Source organism: Apteryx rowi, unplaced genomic scaffold (genome assembly GCF_003343035.1).
Source record: "Apteryx rowi isolate R43461 unplaced genomic scaffold, aptRow1 scaffold_0, whole genome shotgun sequence".
Classification (NCBI taxonomy): Eukaryota; Metazoa; Chordata; class Aves; order Apterygiformes; family Apterygidae; genus Apteryx; species Apteryx rowi.
In genome coordinates this window covers 12,426,547-12,453,810 of record NW_020447195.1, presented here as the reverse complement: position 1 = coordinate 12,453,810, position 27,264 = coordinate 12,426,547, and the positions used below count along the sequence as shown (strand labels likewise).

The 27,264-nt window shown below is 56.8% G+C and overlaps 1 protein-coding gene across 1 annotated transcript in view; it reads left to right on the top strand.

The window, feature by feature from the left end:
* Positions 1-26,378, top strand: part of CDH22 (cadherin 22) — a 56,584-nt gene extending 30,206 nt beyond the window's left edge. Inside the window, exons 7-11 of the mRNA XM_026084604.1 lie at positions 6,192-6,328; positions 14,218-14,339; positions 14,592-14,709; positions 24,008-24,259; positions 25,837-26,378. Coding sequence (XP_025940389.1) covers positions 6,192-6,328; positions 14,218-14,339; positions 14,592-14,709; positions 24,008-24,259; positions 25,837-26,378 — 1,171 coding nt within the window. The remainder of the gene's footprint in view (positions 1-6,191; positions 6,329-14,217; positions 14,340-14,591; positions 14,710-24,007; positions 24,260-25,836) is intronic.
* The last annotated feature ends 886 nt before the right edge of the window (positions 26,379-27,264 follow it).

Genomic DNA, 27,264 nt, shown 5'->3' with positions numbered 1-27,264 from the left:
ACCTTGTTAAACTGTTATTACCTAAGGCACAAAGCAGCCTTCTGGCTCTGCCAACTGGCCTGAGTCACGAGCAGTTGGGATGAAAAGCTGGTGTTCAGAAAACATCCTCAATGTGTGGAAAATTCCCTTCAAATGCTGTGTGCTCTCATGCCAGGTGATGGTAGGGCTGCAGGCACCTTGCGCATGGCTACTCGCTTCAAATGAGCAGCAATGGCTTTGCATTTGAGAGCTCTGTGTGGAGGCTGTCCCTGGCAGTGATAAATTGGGACATAGTGGGAACAGGGACTTGGGATGGAGGAGGATATGGCCAACGAGGGCTGAATTACAGCACTGAGTAACATGTAGCACATTCCATGGTGTCTCCACGTGGCTGTTCAAGGTGCCGATCTCCTGCACCTTGTGGCCATGGGGAACGCACTGGTGCCGGGTGGGGTGAAGGGCATCTCTAGCTCTTCGTGAAAATGAAGATTGAGATGATTAGAAAGCTCAAAGAATCTACCCATGGAAAACTGCCATCTATGGATGCCTGGCAGCTGGCAGAGAGTATTGTGTCACAAAGCTGGAAGATGGAAGCTGGTGAATGTGAATGAAATCGGCCCTGGCACGCGGGGCAGAGTCCTGGCATGGACATGCAGCCATGTGTGGAGCTATGTTATGTGAGCAAGTAACACGTGCACTGCCCGTGCTGTCTGGATGTGCTCTCACAGTGCTTATGCTCACCTTGTCCTGCGGCTGCCCTCTCAATTTGGGCTGCGTGTCAGAATTGCATCCGTCTTTGCCCTGAGCACATGACCGAGTGCATGTTAGCTTGCACTCCTCAGATGTGTGCAGTCTTCACATTTGTGTGCAGCTACATGTGTGCACGTGCCTTTTCACTTGACTGTTTCTAGCAATGCTGAAGAATATAGATTTTATTTTCTGATCTATAATTGTAGGAAAGGGGCCTTGGGGACAGCACTATCCTTATTCTCGTTCTCTCTTGTTCTTCTTGTTGCTTCCCTGCGGAGCTTGTTGCATTGTTTGCAGATGGAACAAAAGAAGGCAGAGGAGGGAGGCTTTCTGCTGCTGTGCAGAAGGTGATATTTGAAACGGGGACTTGGAGCAGAGAGAAGCAGTTTCAAGTACGCAGCAGGAGCAAGAGGGTTAGAGCCCAAACTTTACTGTGCAAGTATCTCTGCCCTGCAGTAGGCTTAGTTTCAGACAAGGTGATATTTCATGTGCTCAGGCACAAGGATGCAGCTAACAGGGCTCCCAGGTGTCTGCTGCAGCTTGGGAATTGCAATGTGTTTTCCCTTGCCAGGCTTGAGGCATTCAAGTGTGTATCCTCCCTGCAGCTATCCCCAGGCAGGCAGCTCCTCCTGTGTCCCCTGTGCTCCCCTGTGGTATTTGGTCTCTATCCATCTGTCTCTCCACTCACTGCTCGTAGTGCCTGTTGTCATGAGGAGTGGCACCTCTGTCCCCTTTCGATCTCCCCCTGGTGCTTGCTGTGGGAGCTGGGGGGCATGAGCTGTCCCTGCCATTTTAACGCATACCAGGTGGAGCTGCAGGTTCCTGGGGAGAGGATCAGCCACGCTGAAGTGCAGCGCTCTTCTGTGGCACCAGTGCAGGAAAGGTGCTGTCGGACCTCTACGGCTTCCTGGTACCCTGGCTAGCCAGGTAGATTAATAAATGCTTTACCACCTTGGCAGCTCTTTGCAGCTTCAAAGTGCTGGACAAATATTAATGCAAGCATCCTGCAGCATCCTGCCAGGATGCGWCACTAGCTTGTCAGCAGGAGACGGCAGTAAGTCGCAGCATTTTAAGTGTGCTACTCCAAAGTACAGTCACAAGAAGCCAGCCCTTGTTCTTCACCTGTGATACATTAGAGAGTGACTGGTCCTGACAGCATGACGAACATTTGATCCTCAGCTCCTTGAAGTTGTTTTGAACCCTTTCAAGTCTCTGCAGTTCAGCAGATCCCTTTGACTTCCTGCTCCTGGGCTGCTAGAGGTGGGAGCAGAGACACATCCATGCTTCTGCAGTGGCTGCTGTCTCCTGGACTCGGGTCTGTGTGCTGGCTCTGCTGCGTACATAGTGGGAGGGCCACAACCTTGTGCCATGAAGAGATGCGCGCTCTCTGTGAGGCAGGAAAGCACACAGATCTACAGAGACAGCAGAGCAGGTCAGCTCTGTCAGCGTTTCCAGTCCTGCTGACACCAGGCTGCCAGTAACTAGGTTTAGGAAGTATTTTTAGCCAAGTGGGAAAGGAGGTGTCCTTGGCTCTTTTGTTTTCCTCCCCAGGCCAGTGCAAAGAGGTCCGTGCTGCTCCTGCTGCCCTGTCCAGCCTGGAGCCACTGCTGGAGGTGCATTGCAGCCCAGTGCTCATCTGCCCTCCTCCTGGGTTCACATGTCCCACAAGGATGTGTGAGAACAAGTCCCTGCCAGAGAAGCCAGGCTGGATCCCTAAGCATAACAGCTCCCTCCAGTCTGTTGCAAAGACAGGAGGGTTGAAGGAGCATCTGACTCTTGCACGCTCCTGTTCCTGGGAGGTGTCCCTGGGACCCTGCTTGTACCTGTTTTGGGGTGCCCCCTCTCCTGGCCACCTGCAGATGTGGCTTGCCCAGGCAGGAGGTTTGCTGGAGCGCTGGTACTGGGACCCGCACCCGTGTCTGCCGGCAAGCAGCCCCCACGCTTGGCCTTTCAGAGAGGATGTCCTCCCTTTGGTGCTGCAGAGCCTGGAGTCGTCCCAAAGTTCAGCGTGGCACCAGGGCTGCTGGCTTCTCTGGGGGAACATGAAAACCCACCATGGTACAGGCAGGAAATGCCTTTCTAAAGGAACGGGGCTTTTCATTTTATTCCATCCTTATTTGTTGCCTAATAAAAGCTGGAACTACTCTTTTTCAGAAAGAATATAGTTTCCAGTTGGCTTTTTGGCTTTAGCTGTATATTTCCTGGGTGTAGTGTGATTTTTCTCAGCTGAGCCATTGTATTAAGCAATGTGCTGATAGACCGTCTGTGTACGTGAGGTTGTTTGTATGGGAGCCTTTTGTTTTTCTCCCTGCAGTGAGAGCCGGTGCTCTGATTGTGCGTGTTCCCAGCTTTATCAGCACTGGGAAGATGTTGCTTGGGATTTAAGGTTCTCGGAGATATTCTTGTTTGGCATTCACCAAATCCTGAGACATGTGTTGGACACAGGCATTTTATAGACTCCAGCAGCACAGCAAGAACTACAACCTGCTTCAGTACAAAGGGGAGAAGAGGAAAAAACAAACATAACAAAAAGCTTTTCACACAGTGTTTGAAAAGCTTCCTATTAACAAAACACATGGCAGAAAATGTGCTCCTCGTTGCATTCAGGGGGAGAAGTGAAACAAACTGCTTGAGAAATAGATGCACGAGAAAGATGAGTACCAAGAAAGCTGTCTAAATTAAACAGTCACTTGTAACATCCAAACCAACAGGCAGTGCCAGCAGGAAGAAAGGAAAATGGATTACAAGGTCCGCATCCCAATCAGAACCAGGGACTGCAGTTCCAGATAGGGAGTACTGGCATGCTTTAGGAAGAGTGAGCAAATACCCCATCTCAGAGTACCTGAGGGACCCAAGGATTAACTGTGACCCCTTCCCACAGGAGGGCATGCTGTTTGACTCTGGTGGGGCTCATGAATGTGAACCTGGACTGCTAGAGGCACAGCTGCTTGTGATGGCCAGCACAAACTTCAGTCGATAAATATCATATTGTACAAAGTTACATAAACTGAGCATAATGGGTATCTTTCCTGGTTGCTCTGTGAATGCCAGTACAGAAGCTGCAGAGCACAGCAGTGCAGAGCAGAGCTCGGGGGCCTGAGCACCAGCACAAGCTGCAGATAGACCCACGAGGCCTGGCCACATCCAAAATCGTAGTGTGCAGGAACAGGCTTGGCCCTGCTGTAGTGACAGATGCAGCAGTGCCAGAGCTCTCTCTTTCCCTTGGTGCAGCATTGGAAAGGTGGCTGCTCTCTGTGTAGTGGCAATGCCAAAAGGGGTTGGATTTTGGGGTAGGTTTGGACCCTGCCATAGAGTAGGGGCAGTCGGTCCTCACTGGACAATTCAGACATGACGCAAGACAGCCTGAGCGGCAAAACAATTAGAAGTGTAAGAAGAGATTGCCAGTGTCATGATGCAGAGTGCTCCTGACCAGCCTCCTGCCCTCTCTGGCCATGCAGGCAGCAGGTGCCAGATGCTTCCAGGCTCTGATATCTCCCATCAGTAACTAGGTTTTCCTGTGTAGCTATTTTTATTGAATGCATCTTTCTTTATACAGCAAAGACATGAGTATGAAAAAACAGGCATATGCTTACCCAAGAAGCAGAGAGGCATATGGAGAGTGAAGTACCATCTTGAACTCTAACAGTATAAAAATGGGAAGAAAGAAAGAGATGTGCTAGGTCAGGGGATGTGGGAGAACAGTGGAAGCAGTTATGCATACACATCAGTTATGCTATTGGAAGGATATAGGTTTTGTCATCCTGTTTCTGTTCTTCCTGCAGAATATTGGAACAATTTGCACAAGCCCAAGTGCCCAGACTTCTCCTTTCTCCCGACAGCCAGTGAGCTCAGAGTGGATGAGCAGTTGCGGTACCTGCCAAGACAGTGTCGCTGTCCCTGCTGGAGCTGTTGCAGAGGCACGGTTCCAGTTGGGAGCTTGGGCAGAAAGTGAAGGAGGACTCAGAAGTCCCTGGCACTTGGTCCAGGGACTCCTGGCTTGCATCTGGCTGTGGGTGGCAGAGTCCTGTCCCCTCTCAGTGCAAGGAGGTGAGGAGGCCAGCCACAGGTGCAAGTGTGCTAGTTTGTGCATGTGTGCAGGTGCCATTTAGATAGTGATTTTTGAACATTTTCCCTTTAACTACGAGTAAGTGCCATTGTATTTCCTCTCCTATCCTTTTGGTCTCTGACAGGGAGAGAGCTAGGGAATGCAGTCTGGTAGCATATGCTGCTCTTTACATGGGTGTTTGTTCACCACTGGCGTGTACCCATCAAGGGCAGGTGATGTGCAGCTGGTGGGTAGGTGCCTGCAGGAGGCAGCAGCAGCAGTGGCTCCTCTCCCAGACGGGAAAGGGGTCGCGGAGGCTGTTGATTCCCACGTGGAGCGGCTGTCCTTGTGTTCCGCGGGCGGTCTGGCCTCCAGGGCTGCTTGCTGTGCCAGTGATGGGCTCAGACCACGGCCAAGCCGGGCTGGGCTGGGCATGAGGGCTCCCGCCATCCTGGCCATCCTCCTGGCCTGGAGTCTGTCCCGCTCTGCTCCTGTCTGACGTGGCCTTCCAGCGCTGTCCTGTCTCATTGACTCTCTGGCTTGTTTTGTCTCTGTATTTATCTTCCTTGGGGTGTTGTCCATGTGACTGAAGGCATTAATTTATGCGCAGTCTTCCTTTCAGTAATTCATCCTTTGTACTCTTTGCTGTCTTGTATTATTTAATTCTGTAAAGCGCTCTGGGATGCGGCGCATATGAAAGATGCTGTACACAATAACATTATGCTGTATTGTTTGTGATTTGTAGACCTTCTGGATTTCCAATTCTGATCGCGGCGGTGGTGTTTGTTATTTGTGTTACGGCTGTGCTCGGGGCCTCAGCTGGACTGGGCTTCCCTTGTGGTCCCTGCCTCTAAGGAGCACGCAGTCTAATTGTGCCGTGATTTAATGTCAGCCTGCTTTACTGGGTGTGATTGTCGGAAATGCAGTGCATGCCATGGGGGCTGATTGCGTGGGGTCAGGGCTAACCCAGTGTGTCTGACTCTTCTCGAGGGTTGTGCCGTTGCCCTCCTGGGCAAATGTGGCAGCCGTGCTCTCCGGAGGTGGCCATGGGAAGATGTGGGCCGTGCGTGGGGTGCATGGTGAGCAGGCGGTTTGGGGTAGTGTTGGGCCAGCTGAGGGAGGGGTGAGCTGTGTGCGAAGTCTCCCACATACCTGGAGCGTGAGGTTCCCATTGGAGCGGGTATTTCCCCCTCGTCCACAGTTGCACTTGGTCCCACCTCATGCACCAAAAACCACACCTTAATTTAACCTGAGGGCTCTGGGCTTGCAGCCTGGTAGAAACAGGCCCTTCATACATCTGGCTGCAGAAAAAAAGTGAAGTTGCGTTGTGCTGGATCCCTCTACCCTATGGGGCGCTGGCGAGGTTGGGCTTGGCACGTCTGCTCGTTCACAGCTTCCTCTTTTGCCTGTTGCTCAGATATGCCATCGACCGCAGCACGGACGTGGAGAGGATCTTCGACATCGATGCCAACACGGGTGCCATTGTGACGGGGAAGGTCCTGGATCGGGAGACGGCTGGGTGGCACAACATCACTGTCCTGGCGATGGAAGCAGGTGAGGGGGGAACGTGGTGTGAGCAGATGGTCTAAGCTGGACCACAGGTGGGGCAGCAGGGGGAATACGAGCGCATTCACTGCAGAGGTGACCAAGATGCAAATGTTAATTAGCACTAAAGCAAGAAAAAATCGCAGCAGCAATGAGTCTAACAACTCCCTAGACAACCTAAAAATACTCTTCCTGACTCGAGCATTAATAAGGGTGTATGGTCGAATAATATCTTTGAACACTAATCAAATTTGTGTAATCTGTGTGCCAGCTCTGCCAGTCATCCCTGCGCTGCTCACTCGCTGCATCTGCCCCAGGCGAGCTGCTCCAGGGGCTCCCGCATGCCGCGTTCGCGTGTCCCCGCGGGCTCAGCCACGTGCCGCAGTGGGTCTGCCCTGCACTGTGCCACACGCCCCCTCTCCTGGGAGCCTCACCACACGAATGGCGGTTGGGATTTCCAGGCTGTTTCTGCAGACCGGGATGCAGCTCTAGATGCCTCGGACACCGTTCCTCGCCAGCTCTCGCTGCTGAGGACGGAGCAAGTTTGTCGTTTTCTGCTGTGGGGATGTGACCAGATGCCAGGGCAAAGGGAGGGCGGGCGGGAGGGTGCAGGCGCTGGGGATGCGCCCTGGAGTGCTCCTGTCCCGCTGCTTGGGGCTGCGGCTGCCCTGCGCCTGCCGCCCACCGCCATGGGGGAAACAAGGCTGGAGAAACTGCCCTCCCACGCTGGAAAGAGATGGCAAGGGGATAGGAGCTCATGCAGTCATGTAAGTGCTGCGCTTGCTGCGTCCTCGCTTGGGCCGAGATGGCCGCAGACCCACGCAAGGGAGCCCAGAGGCGGCTGGTGTTTCAGCCTGTCCTCTCTGCCTCCGGCCCTCCTGGCAGGGTGCGTGCTCGGTCCTGCTACGCGGAAGGGCAGAGTGCTTGTGAGGCTGGGGGTGGCCGCAGCGGCAGCACAGCCGGCACCGCTGCCTGCCAGTGGCTCCAGCCACGGTGCTTGGCCTGACCAGGACAAGCCCTGCAGCTGGGGAGCCAGGTGCAAGCTGCTCCATCCTCTTCTGAAACCAGCTGCTTTCTGAGCCTCCCACCACAACCCTGGGGATGGCCTCTTCCATCCCGTATGGCTGCGAGACTCTTTAGCTTTTCTTTACAGGAACTGCCAAATGCGCTGATGTCCGGCCAGGAGAGCAGGGAGGGAACAGGAATGGCTCTGTGGTGGTGCGAGTGGTGTCGGTTTATCTCCCTCCACGTGACACTCTGCAGAGAAGGCTCAGCAGAGTGGCTTTCTGGCAGAAGCTCTGCTTCTCTTTCCTACTTCAGCTGAAGAAAGAAAAGAACAAACCTGGGTCTTGCTGCTCGCAGGAGCTTTGAATAAACTCCTCTTTGGGAGTGAAAAGAAAACAATAGCAAGGGGAAGGCTTTGATTCTCCACAGGCTTTCAGCTGCGGGTTGGAAGCCGGCAAGACTGTGCCGGCCATCCCGCTCCCTCTGTGGAGCATGTGCAACACCTGGGCCCGGCACGCAGGGCTGTGCAGATGCCCGTGCACAACAGTGGATCGGGCTCCTTGGGCCCCCGCGAGCACTTGGGTTCCCTGCACATTCTTCCTTTTTCCGAGTCTTGGGACGGAGAGGGACTTAATCCTAGGCAAGATGTTGGGAAGCAGAAAGACCTGCTGTGTTCTTCAGATTTTTCCACCTGTCTCATGCAGGAGCTGCCAGGGCCATCGGGAGCTGCTGCGCTCTGCTGCCCTGTGCCCGCTGGTGCCGGGGGGCTGCCTTGGCTGCAAAGCACCTTCCAATTACTCGTGGATGCCTGCCAAGACTTGTCCCCCTGCAGATGCTGTGGGCAGGAGTCTGCTAGGCTTCACTCTGGGAGGCTCCTGGGGCTTTCTGGTTCCTTTTTGTTTTTGTTATTTAATAAGAAGATGCCATCCATATTTAGGAAGCCACATCATGAAGCTTGACCTGGGGTCCAGCGCTCAGCTCCTACTGTGTCCTTCTGGCTGAAGGACCAGTTGCTGCAGCAGCCCAGCAGGACACATCTCGGGGTGCAAATGCCTGACTATCGGTGCCGTGCTCTCGCTCGCCACCGCAGGAAAGGAGCAGGAGGAGGTTGTGGCTGGACGAGCGCTGCCCAAGGCTCAGATGTCTCCGACTCTGTGGTTTTTGCTGAAGCTGGACTCCGCGGTGGTGTTTCATGTCTGGTGGCTCAGGTGACCTGTGCGCCGGCTGGGCAGGTCCTGCTGGCCCTGGTGCCATGGGAGTGTGCTGCGGAGCTGTGGCATGTCCCGGAGGGCTCCAGTGCCGGCAGGTGCTGCTGGCCGCAGCCACGCAGGGAGGGGAGCCGTGATGTTACGGCACAGCATGGCATCCAGAGCAAACGTGAGGTGACAAGAATCAGAAGGAAAATATTTATACACAACAGCTAAGATTTCAGAGCAAGTCAGTAAATGCTGCGGTTCCCCTCCAGCAGGGAAGCCTGTCAGGTTGGATCACTTCAAAAGCTGGGGAGATTCTTTAGTATTCCGACTTCTCCCATCAGCGAGCTCTGACTCATCCATTTTAACTGCCCAGACATTCCTCCCAGTGACATTATCCTTAACGTTTTGTAATCATGAAATATTAATGACTGATATTGAATTTAAAGTACAATTTATGTCTGAATACTCTGGTGGAAAGGGCAGTTGTAAAGGTAAGGCCTTCAAAGTGATAGAGGGGTTTCAGTGTGGGGCGCGTGACAGATGTCACGCTGTGCAGGTGCTGCGCGGTGACGGACGGACAGGGCTCTGCCCACACGGAGCGGCCGGGAGCCTCCGTGCAGTGCGGCCAGCCGGATCGTGTGGTCCTGGGGGCTGCAGCGCTGTGGGGTGCCTGGTGCTGAGGGGAGCTGCAGCGTCTGGCCGTGCTTGCTGCTCCAGTGCGTGGCCGGACCTGCTTGCCGCTGGGGGAGAACATGAATGGCTCCAGCAGAAAATATTCGTCCTCTTTTCCCAGTGAGATGCAAATCTTGCAGAGGTCAGACGAAGCCTACCAGCTGCCTTAGGGCCCTGGCTCTGGAGCTCCTCGGGGTGGTGGGAAGCACGCTCGCTCCGTTTCTGCAGCGCCGGCACCTGCGCGGAGCACGCCATGCCGGGGTCCGGCCTCTTGCCGTCCCCTCGAGCTCCCCTTGCCCTTTGCTGTCACCAGTGCCCTGCGAAGGGGAGCGGGGGAAGGCTGGCAGCTGACAGTGCCTGTTCCCGCAAGCAGCCCACGTGCTTAGGGTTGAGCTGTCCCGTGCGGTGAGAGAGCCCTGTGCTGGGAGCAGGGCGCTGCTGCAGCGCGGACTGTCCTGGGGTGTGCGTCCCAGCTACGGCAGATAACGGGGTATATCTGCATCTGAGGAGCAATAAGAAAAGCAGCCGGAAGGCCGCTGGCTGGGGCTGTGTGCTGGGTCTCCCGTTGGCAAAACAGGCACATTCCAGCATGAGCTGCCTCTGCCCACTAGTGATGAGCAGAATATTTGGCCCTGTAAATACGCAGCCAGCAGGAAACTTGGACTGTTCAGCAAATCTGGACTGGGACCAGGCCAAGCGTTTCCAGAGATAAATCTTCATCTCTCTTGTAAGCTGTTTACCTTCCTTAGGCTAATATTAGTGATTCTCTTCCTGTTTTCCTCTTTGCTCATGTAAAATGATGAGGCCTTGACTGCTGTGTCCACTGCTGGTAATTGAGATGATAAATCTTCCTGCTGGAGACTGGCTTTAATCAGAGCATTGTGTTTGGATGCAATTTAATGACTTTCCTGCTGCTGAGTTCGGGCAGGACTCAGGAGAGGTGAGAGCCATTTATACGTTATTTGGCTTAACCACTGCTCCCACCTCACTTCCCCTCAGCTTGGAGCCGCGTTTGCAGCTCTGGCCCTGACGCAGCTGCCCGTGTCCGACAAGCCGTACCTCTGGCGCGCTCTGGCTTTGTCCGTGCCATCCCTGCTCTGCTTTGCAGCCAGGCAGCTGTGTTGATGTGCACAAAATCCACCGCGTTTCACAGCCATTGTGCAAGTGCTGGGAAGCAGTCGTCCAGCCCGGTCTTCTAATCTGCATTTTGTTCTCCCAATTTGCTGAGATAGTGCGGATTAAAGTTCCGCCCTGGGCTCTTCTGGCTGCTGTACTAATGTAATAATTCTGAATTCAGTATTGTGCCGATTTGGTCTTGATGCAAAGACGCTGGACTGTAGGCTGCACCCAATGCAATGGGGGTGAGCCATCCTTCCCGAGGTGCTGCAGCCATGAAATACAGCAACCCACCGTCTGCTGGTTAATCCTCAGACCCCGGGGAAGCTGCGGAGCCGCTTTCTGCACGTGACGCTGCTGCTGGGACTTGCCTGAGCGCGCGGGTAGCGGTGCAAAGGGCACCTGTGCTCCAGCGGCGGTCGGATCCGGAGCCTCGCAGTAGAGGTTCTGGTGTAAAAGTGCTGTGTTTTATCATGCCAGCTGGCAGTCTGCTCTGCAGGAAACTGGAGAGGGCAAAGTGCTGCAATCTTGCATCGGAATGCTTAAGCCAGGAAGGTTGTCCTGTTCTGATTGCTTTCACGGTTAACTGAATTAAGACAGAATCCGCAGGAACGCAGCTGAAGATTCAGCCAGCGTATTTGCATCCCAGCTGTGGTGTCGCCATGCATGGGGCCGGGGTGGCACACGGCACCTCGGCTTTCTCCTGCTCCAGGGCAGGTTGGGGCAGCTGTCCCCGCTCCGTGCAGCTCCTGGCACCGGGCAGCTTGGGCCTGGCTCGGCTCGGCTCACCTCCAGCTCGTGGCCGAGGGAAGCAGAGGTGCCACAGTGCGGATGCGATGCGGCCGACCTCCATTGTCCCCTCAGGCTCCAGGGTGCTGCAGCAATTCCACCCGGGCTGGCGCTCCTGCACCCGCCGGTCTGCTTCCAGCATCTCCCCTTGTTCTCTGTGTTTTCCATGTCTCTTTCCTCAGTCTTTGCAGATTAATAGCATGCTAACTCCTGGAGGAAATGCAGAAAAACGGCATGTTTAATTTTAATTTACGAAACCGTTTAGGTAGCAGCCTAGTTTCCTCGCTCCTGTCAATCAGGTTTTCTCAAGGCTGACATCAATTAGTTTAAAAATATTGAATGTAATTTTGCCTGACACAACATATTGCAGCCACTGCAAAATATAATTTATTTTAGAAGAAGAAATAATTAAACTAATTTGCATGTCAGTCAGCTGAGCTGGAATACCAAGGAGAGATGCTGCAATGGAAGAAGATGCCCTCTTCTTTTTTCTTTTTTTTATCCTCTTTTCTTTTAAACTAATTGCACTCAGTCTGGCACCCTGGCTGGGTGCTACTTCTGTTTTCTGCAGCCTCCCCCTGAGGCTGTAACTCTGCTTTGTGTGTGCTCGAAGTGGTCACCTGCCCAGGCTGCTGTTTTCCGGTGGAGCATTTGCTTCCATGTGCCGGAGCACACGAGCGTGTGCAGGAACGGATGCAGGGGCATGTGCATCTGCTCACATAGTGACGGTTCACAAAGATGAAGCTGTGTCGGAGCTTTTTGGACTTACTGATATGAAGTTTGCTTTGCTGTTAAGTGAGTCGTGCACTTCCTCATGGATGTGCTCCAACAAAATCTTAATTGCTCTCCTGACCATTGTAAATTCAGTTTGTGCCACTCAGGTTACAGAAAATATTTCAGAGATGTTTTGGAAATTTTTCTTTCAAAAACACCCAAATATTTTTCATATTTTCCACCCATGAATTCAGGTACTGGGCTCAAAGGAAGAGGAAAGCTTATAAAGAATGCATTTGAGGAGCCTTCAAACATGCACGATACAGCTGAAATAAAAAGAAGCCTCCGTGTGCCTCACGGGAAGAGTTGCCGGAGCTGCGGTGGTTGCATTTCTAACCTCGATGCTCCTGGAGACATCATATTTTAACCCTGTCACTGAGCCGGGAGTAAGCGGGAGCCTCGGGCTGCAGCAGTTCTGGAAGGGCAGGAGGAGATAGTCTCATGACAGGGTTCTTGTGGAAAGGACAGCTGTGCTCCGATGTGCGCTTAAGGGGCCGGGCTGCTCGTGGCGGCCCTGGCAGAGAGGGTCAATGCTGGCCATGGAAAGCGGGTCTTGGCATGTGGGTAACCCCCGCCTGCTGCTGCGGTGGGAGGGGGACATGCAGTCATGCCTGGCTCTGGCCGTTGTCTCGTGCTGGTCATGTCCATCCCAACGAGGCTGTGAAAGGTGTTGGCTGAGGAGAGCTGCCGTGGAGATCGGGGATGCTGGGGCAGAAACGCTTGGGAGGAAACGCTCCTTGTGGCTGGAGGTGGGACGAGGAGATGGTCTCGAGTTACATCTTCCCCAGGTCTCTTCCTCCTCCCCCTGGCTGCCTCTTCTCATCTGTCTCTCTGCAGCGTCTGTGGGGCCCTGCTGACTTGCTTCAGTGCTGTGTGTGTGGGCTCTGTCTCCCTGCCAGGTGACCCAGGCTGGGAGGTAATGGGCTGCTGTTGCCCTTCTGCCCGCTGGCATCGAGTCCTCCTTGCTCCGGCTCCTGCGCTCCCCGGCAGGCTCCTCTCGGCCCCCCCCGCTCCCGCCTCCTTCCCGCCCCGCCGCCTCCGGCTTCCTCACTCGCCGAAGCAATTGCTGTTTATTTTGCTGCACCAACGTGCTTTCTAAAATAACGCGTCGTTCCAGGCTTTTAGTCACGACTTCTGCTCCCTCCCCCAAAACCAGCCATCTAATCACCAGCGCAGCTGGTCTGGGCGAGGGAGCGATACTGYGGGAGTGGGGCTGCCGGGGCGGGGGCTGCTGTTCCTGGCTAATTGCGGAGCAGCGCTCAATCCCGCTCCCCAGGGCCTTCTGCCCCGGCGCGCAGGCCAGCATTAATTTCATAAACAAGCAGGCAGCGAGAGGAGCCGGCGTACCGGGGATTCCTTGTTTCTGGAAGCATACGAGGAGGCGCTTCAGGAACCATCAGGCCCTCTGGGGTGATTTGTAGTGTTATAAAGAGGGCTCGATGTAGCTCTGAGGTGTGCACTGTGGAGCAGAACGGCAGCGGGGCGAGCAGGAGCTCCGAACAACGGCACGGTCCCCGCCGGGTGCGTGGAGCTGCTGGAGGTGTGTTGAGGGGCTGGGGCAGCGCGGGGCAGCCCCGGCCCCGCTGGGGGGCTCCCCCTGCTCCCCGGGGCGCGATGGGGCACAAGCCTGGCTGGTGTCCAGCCTGCGGCCTGCCGGAGGCATGGACAGGAGCACACAGGGGGAAGTGGGCCATTGCAGATCCCATTGCGCCAGGAGGGCACCGCGCTCGGTTGAAGCTGCTGATAGAAATGCATGCAGCTCTTTTGGTGTGTAGCGTGTGGAGCCTTGCACCCCTGACAGTGAATATCCAAGCCAGGAACAGATGGATGAGGTAGAGGGTGAAGCGCGTGGTGGGTTTTGTTAACGCCGTTGCTCCGCATCGGTACCGGCTAGTCCACGCTGGGCTCTGCTGCGGTGTTTCACTGCTCTCGCAGATCCCTTTGCCAGTCCCTGGGTGCAAGGGCCAGGATGCGGGTGGACACGACCGGTCCCTGTTTCTCTGCGCAGGTGCCCGTGGCAGGAGGCAGCTCGTCCCTCCTCCGTGGTGCAGTGCAGTCTGGCCAGGCCAGGCTGCAGCCAGGGTGCTCGGTGCCACCTCCTGCTGCAGGGATTTGCTCTGGGCTGCTCAGCCTTCCCGCAGCAAGGGCGAGCCGACAGCGGCGGCTCGGGGGCCCCTGGTGCACAGCCCAGCACTGGGCTTCTCTACCGGGAAAAGCGGGCAGCGAGGCCGTGGGAGCCCCAGCACAGCCGTGGGAGCTCTCCGGACGGGCAGAGCGAGGGGCGTTTGCGCCCGGCTGGTAGCAGATGGCGCCTCCCGCTGAGGCGTTGCTGTTTTTCTGTTTCAGATAATCACTCGCAGGTGTCAAGAGCCTCTCTCTGCATCCGGATCCTGGATGTGAATGACAACCCGCCTGAGCTCGCCACCCCCTACGAAGCCGCCGTGTGCGAGGACGCCAAGCCGGGCCAGGTAGTGTGCGGTGCCGGCTCCTCCAGCTCTGTGCAGATCGCACGGCACCGATGGCGGAGCTGGGCCTCCATCCCAGCCCTCAGTGCGGGGCCGCAGGCTGCCTCCCGCAGCTGCCGCCGGCTGAGGGCTGCTCCCAGGCCCTTACGGCTGCTCCAGGCCAGGACGCAGGCTGGTGACCCCCTGGGGATGGACCTGCCGCAGGGCTGGGGCCGGGCGGCAGCGCTGCTCCTCACCGCCACGTTCTCCCCGCAGCTCATCCAGACCATCAGTGTCGTGGACCGTGACGAGCCCCAGAGCGGCCACCACTTCTACTTCACCCTGGCACCTGAAGCCACCCACAACCACCACTTTTCCCTGCTGGACATCAAGGGTGAGTCCTGCCCTCCCCGGCTGTGCAGCCTGCGGGACCACCGGGGCGGGGGATGACAGGGCCGTGTGATGCCATGGTCGGACCCCGGCCCTCCTCCTGCCCGGCCTCGCCGCGGTGGCGGGGATGAGCTCAGGGGCCTGCGGGCACCAGGACGGGCCGGTGCCGCGGCTGCCCGTGCCGTCCCTCGTGGCGAGACGTGTGCTTTCTCCCTTCTCCCCTTCCTGGGCTAAGGACATGTCCACGCTCTTGCATGAGCCCCATGTGCACCAGGAGGCACCTTCTGCCTGAAAGAGAGGCTTATCAGGGTTTCCTCGAGCCGAGGCCTCCCCTTCCCTTGCGCTTGCTTTTGGGCACATAAGGCACCAACAGCTTGCCCACCCTCGGTGTCTCGCTCTGTGCCAGGGAGCGCCGCTAGCCGCCTCTGCGGGGCTGAGGGAAGAGCTGCGGCACTGCCGATGACGGGCTGGTGCTGCTGGGAGAGCAGAAGGCCTCTGCCGCAGGCCCGCGGCGTGTCCAGCAGCTCCATTTGACCAACCTCTGCCTTGGCGAGGAGCCTGCACTTGTTGTTATCCCTCAGGAAAGCAAGCGGTTCAGGTGTCTGCCTGGTGGGATGGGATGCATGGGCTCCCTGCCGTGCAGGAAGAAGCGTCTCCTGGGAGCTGTACCGCTCCCCTGCTTCCTCCGGGCACACGGGCGAGTGACGCGGCACCCTGGCATGGTGGGGCTGGCCAGCTGACGGCAGGATTGCCTCACGGAGGCTCCGCCAGCTCCGCTGCGGACAGCTCCAGGGCTCGCCTGGCACCGCCTTCAGCGTTTGCAGGGCTCTGGGTGCTTTGGTGACGTGAAGTCTCTAACCTGCTTGTGGGCAAGATGATGTAGGTTTGCAGACAAACACTCTCCTGTTCTGAGCGCTTTGCTTCGTCCTTCTCCAGAGTGCATCCCAGAGCGTAGTCCCTCCTGGGCAGCCCATGCCCACCTCACGGCAGCTTGGCCCCCGGACCCGCGCCGAGCCTCATCCCGCGGCGGCTGGAAGGTCCCGGCAGCATCTCGTGGCCACGGTCAGGGCCAGGCAGGTTGTTCCGGGGCACGAGGGCAGAGCTGACTTCTCTATTGAGTGTTTGGAAGCGTGGTTTCCACAGCTTCCGTGTGCCCAGCTGTGTACTTGGCGGATGGGGCCAGGCAGGGCCACCCGCTCCCGGGCCGTGCAGGCTGCTTGGGGCGCTTCAAGCCATGGGGCTGTGCTGGCTCCGGCTCCCGTGCTGGCCAGCGGCTGCGGCCGGTGGGCACAACATGGATTTTGCTGGCTGCTGGGCCCCGGCTGCTTTTATCTGGCTTCGAGCACTACGAGGTCAGGCTGTGCTTGCCTGGCGGTGACAGCTCGGAAGGGTGGTTATCAGCCTGCTTCCTCTTCCTGGCTGGTGTTTCTGAGGGTGTTTCTGGTGTTTCAGCGGCATGTACAACAGGGACTCTTGCAGATAGGGGATCTCCTCCAGCCAAGGGGCCAACCTGGTCTGAAGCCAGCAGACCAAATTGAAATGCTTTTTTGTTTTTATTTTTGTTTTTGTTTTGAGACCAGATTTTTGTCTCGGTTTTGCAGCTTCATCTGTCAAAAGTCTGATTTAGGTTGTTTTGAGCTTATCAGAGGAACCCTCTGCTGATATAAGCTCCTGCTTTTTCAGATTGCACTCAGCGTCATTAGGGATAGTCAAAATGGGGCTTGCAGCGAAAAGCCTCAGGTGTAATTGTAGAAAGACTGACGTTACTTTGTGCCCTGAAAAGTGCAGTTGTCCCTGACCCGAGTTTCTCCCCCGCACCCGTGGGGCAGCTGTTCACGAGACCTTTGCTGCTTATCCTGTAAGCATGCTTTAATCCTTGCAAGATTTTGCACCGTGCCCAGTGATTAACTTCCTTCCCTTTCTCTGAGGGGCCTTACGAGAACCTGCGTGAGCACAGAGCTACCCCGGCATCTGTGGGGACCTGGCCTTCCCGATCCCCCGCAGGACAAGGGCTGGTCCCTGCTCGGAGCCAGCCCCTTTGTGGTCCCATGGGGATCAGGGCTGCTCCGGCTGCCTGGCCCAAGGGACTGGGCTGGGCTGGGGGTCTTGGTGCGGCTGCTTCGCCGCCTGGCGGTGTTTGGGAATTGCCCCCCCTGCTTGTGCCCGCTGGGGTCCGTCGCAGGCACCCGAGCGCAGGCGCTGCAGAGGATGCAGGACTGGGGCTCGCGCGCTGCCATCTCCCCAAGCCACTGCCCCCCGCCTGGGACAAGGCTCCCCGTGTGCACGCACGCACAGTAATCCTCCGCGCTAAATGATCCCACCAGCACTGAGTGTGGTGCAACACTGAATAAAATGAGTAAAAGCTGGTATCACCTCCCGCCTTCTGCTCTGGGTAAAACAAATGCTGTTGCTGCAGGGTTATTCCCTGGGTGTTTGTAGACCCTCCTAAATGCCGAGCAATGCCATCTGCAGTAGCAAGGGGAGGAGGCTGCCTATGCAGATGGAGGCACCCCTCACCTCTGCTGCAACAGCATGCTTTAGTGTCATCTCCCTTTGATTTTTTTTTTTCTTTCCCCCTGACTTCCCCAGCGCATCACATGTCCTGGCAGCACTCGCCTTCGCCCCCTGCTCTCGCTCATTCCTTGCTGCATACTCTCTGTCCGCCCCTTTCCTCCCTCTCGTTGTTTGCCCCTCTTGCACTTCTCTCTCCTTCTCCATATAAATATCAGTGGTGACAAACTGCTACCACCAGCCCATCTGTTTCTTTGTACAAATTTGTAGCCAGTTTTGAAACGTGATTTATAAATATTGCTTTTGCAGCCAAGGAGTGACACTGATGGATGTCAGCACAGATGGATTCGCTAAGCTCCCGCTTAAATCCTTCTTCTTTTTTCCTTTGCACCTACTTCTCTGGTTCCTGCAAGGCAGCAGAAAGTGCCTCAGCAGGGCAGTGCGTCCTCAGTGCGACAGGGACCGCGTCCTCTCGGGAGCGCTTGCCGTCCTCTGACTCTGCGGTTTGCCAGGCTGGACAAGAGCAACCGAGCCGCGGCGTGGCCAGTGGACAGGAAGCGAGGGGGCCATGGCCACCAGTGTGTTGCTGCTAGGCCACTGCAGAGAGGCTTGTCTGCGCTCGCTGGGCACCATGTCTGCTAGAGAGGGTGCCTGCTCAGCCAGGCTCCTCGCGGACAGAAACAGGCCCCTTCAGGATATCAGAAAAAGCAGAAGGACCCGGAGGTAGAGTTGGTTAAATTTTAAAATTAACAGCCCTGTAGCACACATGGAGCAGAGCCAGCCGGGACAGCATGTGAGGGCAGAAGAGGATGCCCAAAGCCACCTAGGCTGCTCTTGGGGTCCTTATTGGCAGCATGGGAGGGTTTTGGGGACCGTCCTTGGCGATGGCGCAGCCTGTCCATCCAACGAAGACCTGGTGGAGCATTTGCTAAGTACGTGGGCATACGTCAGCAGTCACAGAGCAGGTCTGCTGAGCCTGGGATCCTGATGCTGCCCCTTAGCCAAGCCTTGCTGGGCCAGGCCCTGCTGTGGTCAGAGTTGTGCAGAGAGTGAGATGATCCTTGCAAGGACCTGCAGCTTCGCTCGTCATCTCCCGATTCCCTGTGGCATGCAGTGCTCCGTGGCTGCCAAGAGCTGCCTCGGCTCTCACGCTCCAGGTCAGACACGTAAGAGTGAAAGGTGACTCTGCAGGAGACTTCTCATTAGCTGAATTATAGCTGAAGCAGTTTGCAGGAGTCAGGCTTTTAGAGGCAGTGCCATTTTCTACCTGCATCTTTCCTCCTTTTCTCCTGCTCTGTCTGAGGGAGTGCTCAAGCACCTTAATTCATCAGACAAGGAATAAAAAGTCATGCGTTATAGCAACGGACCAGATCCAGAAGGAAGATACCCAGCAAATGAAGTGTCTAAAGGAAGAGATAGAGTGGAGAAAGTTGACCTCGCCCAGTTCCAACTGGTACCTTTCCAAAAGCGTATCACCATCCTGTGGCTCCTAACTCCCCCTTTTCTGGGTCTTTCTGGCCTGAGGAAAATGATTAAAGAAGTATCAAAGGTAATTAAAGTCTGAAATCATGTTCTCCAAGAAATCCTAATTGCATTGGAAGGGATGGTAGAAAGAAACTAAGCCCTGCAACCTGGAAGGGTTGGTGAATAATATGTAGCGACACATGGATGCTACTGACTCCAGAGCTCAAGGGCTAGGGAGGCAGATGTCTGAACTCTCCACAGGTCTCATTAAGAGCATGTAATGGGTGAAAAATCTGAGCAATCGAATGCAGAACATGAGGATTTGAGGCATGCCTGAGGAGAGAGGAAGCCTCCTCCAGCCGCCGCAGGGATGCCGTCCTCCACGTGAGCAGTGCAGATGCTGATCTGCCGTGGGGCGAAATGGAGCACTGGATCTCCCCGGGGACTGAGCAAGAGGCAAAAGCAGCAGCAGCACCGTGGCCTGGCACCCAGAGAACGTGGGGTGAGATACAGGCAAAAGGGGAAGACCCAAATTCCTCTCTTGCTGGCTGCCCCTGCCGCGGGGCTGGGGAGGGAGGTCTGTCCTGTCAGGGAGACCTTCGTGGCAGCGAGCAGCTCTGGCAGCAATGTGGCTGCAGGCCCGGCCCAGAGCCATGTGCTAATGAGCCGGTGCGTCCAGAGCTGCAGAGCAGCTGCTGGAGCCGGCAAAGGGAGATGCTCACTGTGGCCCTGGGAGTACAGGAGCGGGCTGGGATATCAAAATCCAGACTGGAGGTAGATTGCTCCCTTCTGCTTTCCTAGTGCTGTTTGAGATTGAGTTATGAGAAGGATTTATTAGCTCTGTCTTTGAAGCTACCAAGAGCCTCTTTGGAGAGTGAGGGAGTCTGAGAGACTTAATTATTTTATTATTCCTAGTTACCACCAGAGTATATTGTATTCCTAAACTTTCCTCTTACAGTGATGTTGACTGGTCCCTGCACACTTGACTCCTGTTGGTTTCTATCTTGCCTTGTGAATTGCTCCTTGAGGAGACAGATGTTTTTTCCTGTCCTTTGCATGAAATGATATGATGTGACACGGGATAAAATCACTGCGTGGTCAGGGAGAGGCACAGGAAATCTGTGGAGGAATATAAAATGTCAGCTTGTCTAGCAAGGCGGCATTGACAGTAAATGACTTGGCTTGTGGGCTGCAGAGCAAATGCATTACAACCTTCAGAGTGGTGTGATGGTAGCTCAAAGCGTGGCCTCACACAGACTGCACAGGAAAACACATAAGTATGGAAGAGGTCCAAACTCCTCCATGCAGAAAAGCTGTGGATCAACAAGCTGATTTCAACATCTGCTGCAATTTCCATGCCACCTCATGGGAAACACTGCTCTCAGCTCCGTGGCCCCAAAATTGGACTTAGCAGAAAGCTGCTACCGAGGAAGGAACAAGAGAGGCTGTAGGGCTAGGGCCCTCCTGGCTTGTCTTTGCAACGACTCTGAGTCTGCTGGTGCTAACGAAACTGCCTCAAGACACAGAGCCTGGAAGGAGGTGCCTCAGGTCGGCCACACGTAAAGAAACAACTGTACCGGGAGAAATTACATTGGTCTGTAAGCAATTGCTTTGAATACACTTTCCAGGATATATTTTCCCAGATCTGGGCAAAATTTACTTCCCGTCTATGTTCAAACAGACAGCAGGGCATGGCAGCAGCACTGTTTTTTCCAGACTTGTGTGTGTGGCCCAGAAGGGAACACAGGAAAAGTTTGCAAGTAGCAGGGGTGTAAACGCCAGAGAGGGAAACTGGGTTGTCCAGAGTGCCCGGGGGGGGGGGGTGTGAGGACACGGTGGGGGGGCTGTGGGGAGGCGGCTCCAGGCCTGGGGACATGCAGAGCTGGTGTCTGCGAGACTTGTGCTGGCTATCCAGCGCTGGTGAGCAGTGGTTTTGGTGTAGATGTGAATTTGCTGTTGCTGCTCTTCCTGCAGGAAGTGTTGACATCACCTTGTTCAAGAAAGTGTTTTACAATGTTTGAAATAGTGTTTTGTACTTGTGATTTCTGTCTCTCTCTCTAGCACTGAATTTTGAGTAACAGAGCAAGATCTCAGCCCCTTCCTGGGCTGAGGTTTCTCAGAGCTGTCTGTCATGCTGCTGCTTTTGTTTAAATATTGGCTGCTTTATTTTGACTTCGTGGCATCAGCAATGGAAATCTTCCTCCTCTCCTTGCTGGGAGGCGAGGGGGCTCAGCGGTGCAACACGCTGTCTGAGCAGCGCCGTCAGTATCCGAGCTGAGGTTAGTGGCTGCCTCTCTGCGACTTGCACGTAGTATTTCCCCTCCGTTTCTAGAGACTGTTTCTAAAAATACTCGACACTGAAGTCAGCGTGCCTTGTGGCAGGTCTTCCTCTCCAAAAGGAGCTGGAGCTGGCTGCAAGCAGAAAGGGAGTTGCAGCGTTCTGCTGCACTCCAGAAGTGCGAGGTGCAGGTGCTATGTGCACATTTACATGGAGCTAAATACCTGAGAGGCTGGAACAGCTCCCGAGCACGGAAACAGAGCCCAAGGAAGATCGGCAGCCGGAGCTGGGTCGGGAGGGGGCTGGCAGCATGTGCGGGATCCTCCAGCAGGGCTGGACGTGCGGTCCCAGGCTGGCTGCTTGGCTTGTGTGATGTACAGGGCAGGAGGCGATCCTGGCCGAGGGCTGGGGCCTCGCTTGGCCGTGGGGAGCTGCTGTGACCCGCTTGTCCTGGGGCTGCATCTCCGCTGGATCCAGGTGCCCGAGGGTCACGCTCAGCTGGGCTAGTGAGGAGTTAGTCCTGGCCTCTTGCTGAGATGGTGCTATTAATTTTATTTATATCTCCCCACTACGTTGCAGCAAGCTGAGGCAGCAGCACCAAATGAGATCTTGTTACCTTTGTGCAGGTGATTAGCATAACAATAAACATTTCTTTTTTCTAGCTCCTCCATGGTAGGGAACAGGCAGCTTCCCAGCAGGTTCCACTGCTGACAGGCAGCTGCCCTGGCTCCAGCCTCCCCACTGCTCCGGGGCCAGCGCTCCCTGTGTGCTCTGCCACGGGCCTCTGCGCACTGCCCCGAGGGGCTCAGCCCCAGCGACGGATATCCTGCGGGACTCGGGGGCTGCCCACAGTCCCTGCTGCGTGTACAGAGACACCGGGCAGCGCTTGCAGGGGTGCAGAAACACTGCTCTCTGCAGTGCCCTCCGCAGTCTGGCAATGCTGCTGCCCCCGTCACACCCGTCTTGGGGCGTGTGGGTCAGTGCTGGGAGCTGTGGCCTTGCAGGCATGCTGCTCTGTTTAGATGCAATATCTCTTCTGAGGCAAAACGTCCCTGGATTGATTCTTACAAGCACTTGCCCTACTGCTGCCTTCTGATCCGTGCTCTTGAGGCTGTTGCCTGCCTGAGGTCTGCTGCTGTGAGCAGGGATGAGTGAGGTGGCCCGGAAAATTCCCTTAATGGTTATAAGATGCTACATCTACAGGAGGAGATTTTCTGTGACCTGCAGCACAGCTCTGCATGCGTGAGCAAGACTGAGGTTTGAATGTTGGCTGTGTGGGGCTCAGGGCAGCCTCCGAATGCTGGCGTAGCCTTGTGCACGCTCCCTTACCTGGTGTCCTGGCCTCTTTGCTGCGCTGGAGCACGAGCTCCTCAGGGCACAACCTGTGCTCTCAGCTGAACTGGAAGGGAGGCATCCTCCTCTCTCCTTCGTGTTAAAATCCCAGCTCTCCCCAGCTGAGGTGCCAAAGGCTCTGCTCTGGCCCACAACACGGTCGTGTCCTGGCAGTGCAGAAAATGGGTGGACAGAGGCAGCATCCGGAGACCTGATGACAGGAAGCAACAACCTGGTGTTCAGCCCTGGGACAGCTGATGCTTGCTCTGGGCACAAGTCATGCGCTGCTGCCTCCCCTTTGGGTGCGGACGGTCGGTCTCCATCACTCGCAGCTGGACCTGGCCCTGCTCAGCGCTGGAGCACGCTGGACTGGCGCCATGTGCACCTTCGTGGCAGCACTGCACGCGCAGGTCTGCTCCGCATCTGAGGTTGGCCATGCTTCCCCGCTGGCCATTGATCTTCCCGTCCTGCCGCTCCGCAGGCACCTGCCCTCCTGCTCCCCTCCTGGCTCATGTCCTGTCCCACTGTGCCTGCATCCTCTGCATCCTGTGCAGCGCCGGGTCCGTGTGCTGAGTGCTGCGGAAGCAGGCGGCCCCATAGCCAGAACTGGAATAGCTGGCTTTGCTGATCGAAGAGCTGATTGATACGGAAAGGAGCCAGGCCAGCATGGATTGGGTGGGATGAGGAGGGTGTCTGCAGACAGCAGCACCTTGCTGCGAGCAACCGATCCGCGTTTTATTAGATAAAGGCTGCAGACAGCCAGCAATGGCTCTGACATCTGGCTGTGACTGTTCAGCCGCTGCTCCAGCTTTTTCCTTCCCCCGTGGGCAGGGAGTGGGGCTGGCTTCCAGCCCCTTCCTGCCGCTGCGCTGCTGCTTGGGTTCGCCCTGGCTGCAGTGGGTCTGCAGCGTGGCTGTGTTCACRGTCCGTGGTGGGTTCAGCTGCGCGGGCTGTGCCCCTGCAGCAGCGGGATCTGCACGGAGCTGGAGCACAGCTGGCTCGGCTCGGCTGGGAGCCCACAGGGAGCTCTGCCGGCTCTTCGGGCAGTAGGAGGGACCCAGAGCAGGTGGTCCCTCACCTCGGCGCCTGGGTTGGGGCAGTGACAGCTCCTGCCGGCTCAGCCCCGTCGGCGGACCCCAGCCCGCCCAGCTGAGCAGCTCCGTTGGGGAGGTCTGCGCTTTGTGGCTGCTCTCCATCCCGATGCCTGCTCTGCACTACTCAGAGAGTTTTCTAGGAGGTTTGTTTTCTTTCTCCCTTCTGCTCCCGCTGCGTTTTGCCGGCAGGTTTCAGGCCCCGTGTGCAGTTGCCCCATGGCGAGCGTCGCTGTGCCCCAGCCAGTGGGACCACAGGGCTGGCCGCGAGGAGCCCTGCGAGGTGGCGTGGTGCGGCATTCATGGCATGGCATGGTGCGGAGCGGAGCCAGCCGGCCACAAGGGACAGCGGCGCGACACCCTGGCTCTGCTCCCGCTGAGTGGGGAGGGCAGGCCTGGTCCACGCTCCCTGCCTGGCAAGCTGGCAGTCACTGGAGCTGTGCGTTGGCAGCAGAGGCTGTAGAGCAGCCGCAGCACCAGCAGTAGCAGCCTCCAGCGCCTGGGAGTGATGTGTCCGGCGTGGAGGAGCTCGGGCATGCCATGTCCTGGGAGCAGGGCTGAGGTGGCTTAGTCCTGCTTGCTGTCCCCAGGAGTGACTTTGCTGTGGGTTTGCTTGCTCCCTGCAGACAACACGGCCGCAGTGCACACGCAAAGAGTGGGCTTCAATCGCCAAGAGCAGGATGTGTATTTGCTGCCCATCCTGGTGGTGGACAGCGGCCCCCCGGCCCTCAGCAGCACGGGGACTCTGACCATCCACGTGTGCGGCTGCGACAGCAGCGGGGCCATCCAGTCCTGCAACAGCACAGCCTACGTCATGTCTGCCACGCTGAGCCCTGGCGCACTCATTGCTCTGCTGGTCTGCATCCTTATTCTGATTGGTGAGTGCCTGCCTGCCGCCCTCCTCTTCCCCCATCTCGTCCCTGTCTCCTCCCTTCATCCCCAGTCATGCACATGAGTGGAGGTAGTTGCTTTGGGCTTGGTAGAGGCCCCTTGGCCACCTGATGCCTTGCCAGGAACTCTCTGCAGAGCGTGGGGCAGCAAACCCGACCCCAGCCGCAGGGTGCAGTTGGGATCTGGCTGTTGGGGGTATTTCCATGTTTTTCCCAAGCCAAGACCCCAGTGGGCTGGGCTCAGTGACGCATCTGAAGCAGGACAGTTCCCCCTGTAGTGGGTAGATGGGCTTCCCTCATGGAGGAGGGAGAGCTGGTGGTTGCTCCTGGCCTTCCACGGGCAGGAGGCTGAGAGCTGCTTGTGGGCAGAGTGATGGTGTGTTTGCAGCAGTGTGCCTCACTGCAGGTGAGGGATGTGTGTGTGTCCCAGGGGCTGGGAGGCAGTGGCCAAGGGTGGCAGATGTGGGGCAGGCAGTCATGCAGTGGTGCTCTTATCTCAGAGGCCTGTGAGGGTCAAGGTTAGAGTGTGTATGAATAAGAAGCGGGGCTGTTTTAGCGCCTGCAAGGGTAGGTTGTGGAAATGTGCCCAGGGGTCTGCTGGGAGCATGCAAACGGGCTGCTGGGGACAGGCTAGCCCTGTGCAGGGAAGCTCTCCATGCCCTGGGGATGCTGCCGGCTGCCACGACAGGTTTGCACCAGCGTGTGCTGGGGCTGAAGGTGCGGGGGAAGCGTGGGCTTGCTTGCATGTGGAGAGGGGAGAGGGCCTGGAGTGGGTGGGTGCTGCAGTGCGTGCAGTTTTAGCACTGTGCAGCTGATGGATGCTGCTGCTGAAAGCCCTCTGGCATCAGTGCGGGCTCGCAGCTGGCTCCTGAGGGCTGTCAGGACATCTGTGGAAGCCAGCGTGTTGTTCGCTGAAGTCTTTCTTCTCCTTGGCACGTCTCTGCTCCTCGTCTCCTGCTGTGTCTCCGTTTAGAAAACCCTTTCCCACAGGGTGCACTTTACACTGGTTTCATTTTCCAACGCAGTGCAAACAAATTTCTGCCTAATTGCCCAAACGAATAAAGTGCACATCGGTGCTCTAAAGGTGATGGGATGAATGGATGATGATCCAGGACACATCTGTGGCTCATTGCTCAGGCTCTGTGCCATCTGCTCCACAATCATGCTCCCAACATTTGGCTGCTGCTGTGATTCATGCACCCCCTTTCCTATTCATCTTCTACAGAATCCAGCCGTTTGTCTGTCCAGCCGTGCGTTCATCCATCTGCCCCTCCTGTCTCTGTGGTCATGCTGCATGGAAAGGAAGCTCCTGGTCTGCACTGGAGCCCAGGCCCATCTCTCTCCCACCCAGTGACACAACACAGCTGCTACTCAATGAGCCTGGCTGATATGAACCGGCTGGCAGTGCTGGTCCCCTCACCTGGTGGTGCCGGCCGCCTGGGCTGCCCGTGCCAGAGGCGACTTTGCCTCTGTGCCTGGCCCTGAACACGGGCTGTCCTTGCGCCTCTGAGAGCAGCTTGCATGAGCCCATCACCCTGTCTGCTGACTGTCTCTTCCCTTCCCAGTGCTGGTCCTTCTGATCCTTACGTTGAAGCGACACCACAAAAGCCACCTGACATCCGAGGATGACGAGGACATGAGGGACAATGTCATCAAATACAACGACGAAGGGGGTGGCGAGCAGGACACAGAGGCCTATGACATGTCAGCCCTGCGCAGCCTTTACGACTTCAGCGAGATCAAAGGCGGTGATGGCGGAGGGGGTCCAAGAGACGGGGGCCTGAGCGGACACCTGGCCTCCGAGCTCCACGTGCTCCCGCAGTGGGTGCAGAAGCCAGACCTGGACTTCTCCCTCTTCAGGGACTATATCTGCAAGAAGGTGGAGCAGGCGGATGAGGACATCTCAGTGCCGCCCTACGACTCCTTCCAGACCTACGCCTTCGAGGGCTCGGACTCCCCCGTCCCCTCCCTCAGCTCCATCAACACCTGGTCCAGCGGCTCGGAGCAGGACTTCTCCTACCTGGGGGGCTGGGGGCCACGTTTCCGGCAGCTGGCCACGCTCTACGCTCAAGGGCGCAAGGGCGAGGAGGAGGGCGAGGAGTCCTAGCTGCCCTGGCTGAAGCCCGGAGCGGGGCACAGGGTGCGTGCCAGGCTGGGCTTCCACGCAGGGCGTGCGCCAGTGAGTGGCGCGCTGCAGGCGGCGCCGCATCGGTGGACACCCTGCTGCCGCAGAGGGACCGCGGTGCGGCTGAGGAGCGGGGCGGGTGTGCGCCTCGTTTGCTGCCTCTCGTCGGGGGCTCCTCAGCGCCAGCATGGCTGGGCTGGAGAGCCCGAAGGAGCCGTGGTCGCCATCATAATCTCCTAATACCAATCTCCGTTAAAGCACTACGCATTAATTTAAGAAAGAGAAAATCTAATTCAAGAGAGCTCGGAGGGGGTTTCCCCCCACAAATTATCATTTAAATAGATCTGTTCAGTGAGCCCAGTTCAGGAAGGGAAGAGCAGTCCGGGAGCCTTTTGTTGTCTAAATTGTTTTTGTCACTTGATTCAGAGCATTTGAAGTGCTTTGATTTCGTTAAGAGCTTTCTGTGCAGAGGGAAACAAGCTTTTCACTTCTGTTCCCTGCCTTGTTGTGGCTCGCTCTGCAGAGCCCTGCTCCGCGCGGAGCCCAGAGCACGGTGCCCGGTGCCTGCGGAGCCGCAGGGTCGGCACTGGTGCCTGCGGAGCCGCACCGGGCCCAGGGGCTCCTGCCGGGCGCCGGCTCTGCAGTCGCCTGCTTCAGGGAGCAGCTGCTGTGCTTGAGGCCGCTTCAACCTGGGCTTCGCCTTGCAGCTGCGTTTGCCTCCCCTCGGCTCTGTCAGCCCGCTCCTGTCCCGTTTTTTCTGGTTATGCTGGTGATTAGAGCAGGCTCCCTCCTGCTGGTGCAGGGGATGTCACCTGCAGCGTGCCAGCTGCCCCCTGCGGCACCGTGCTGCGGCCGGGCTTGGGGCGGC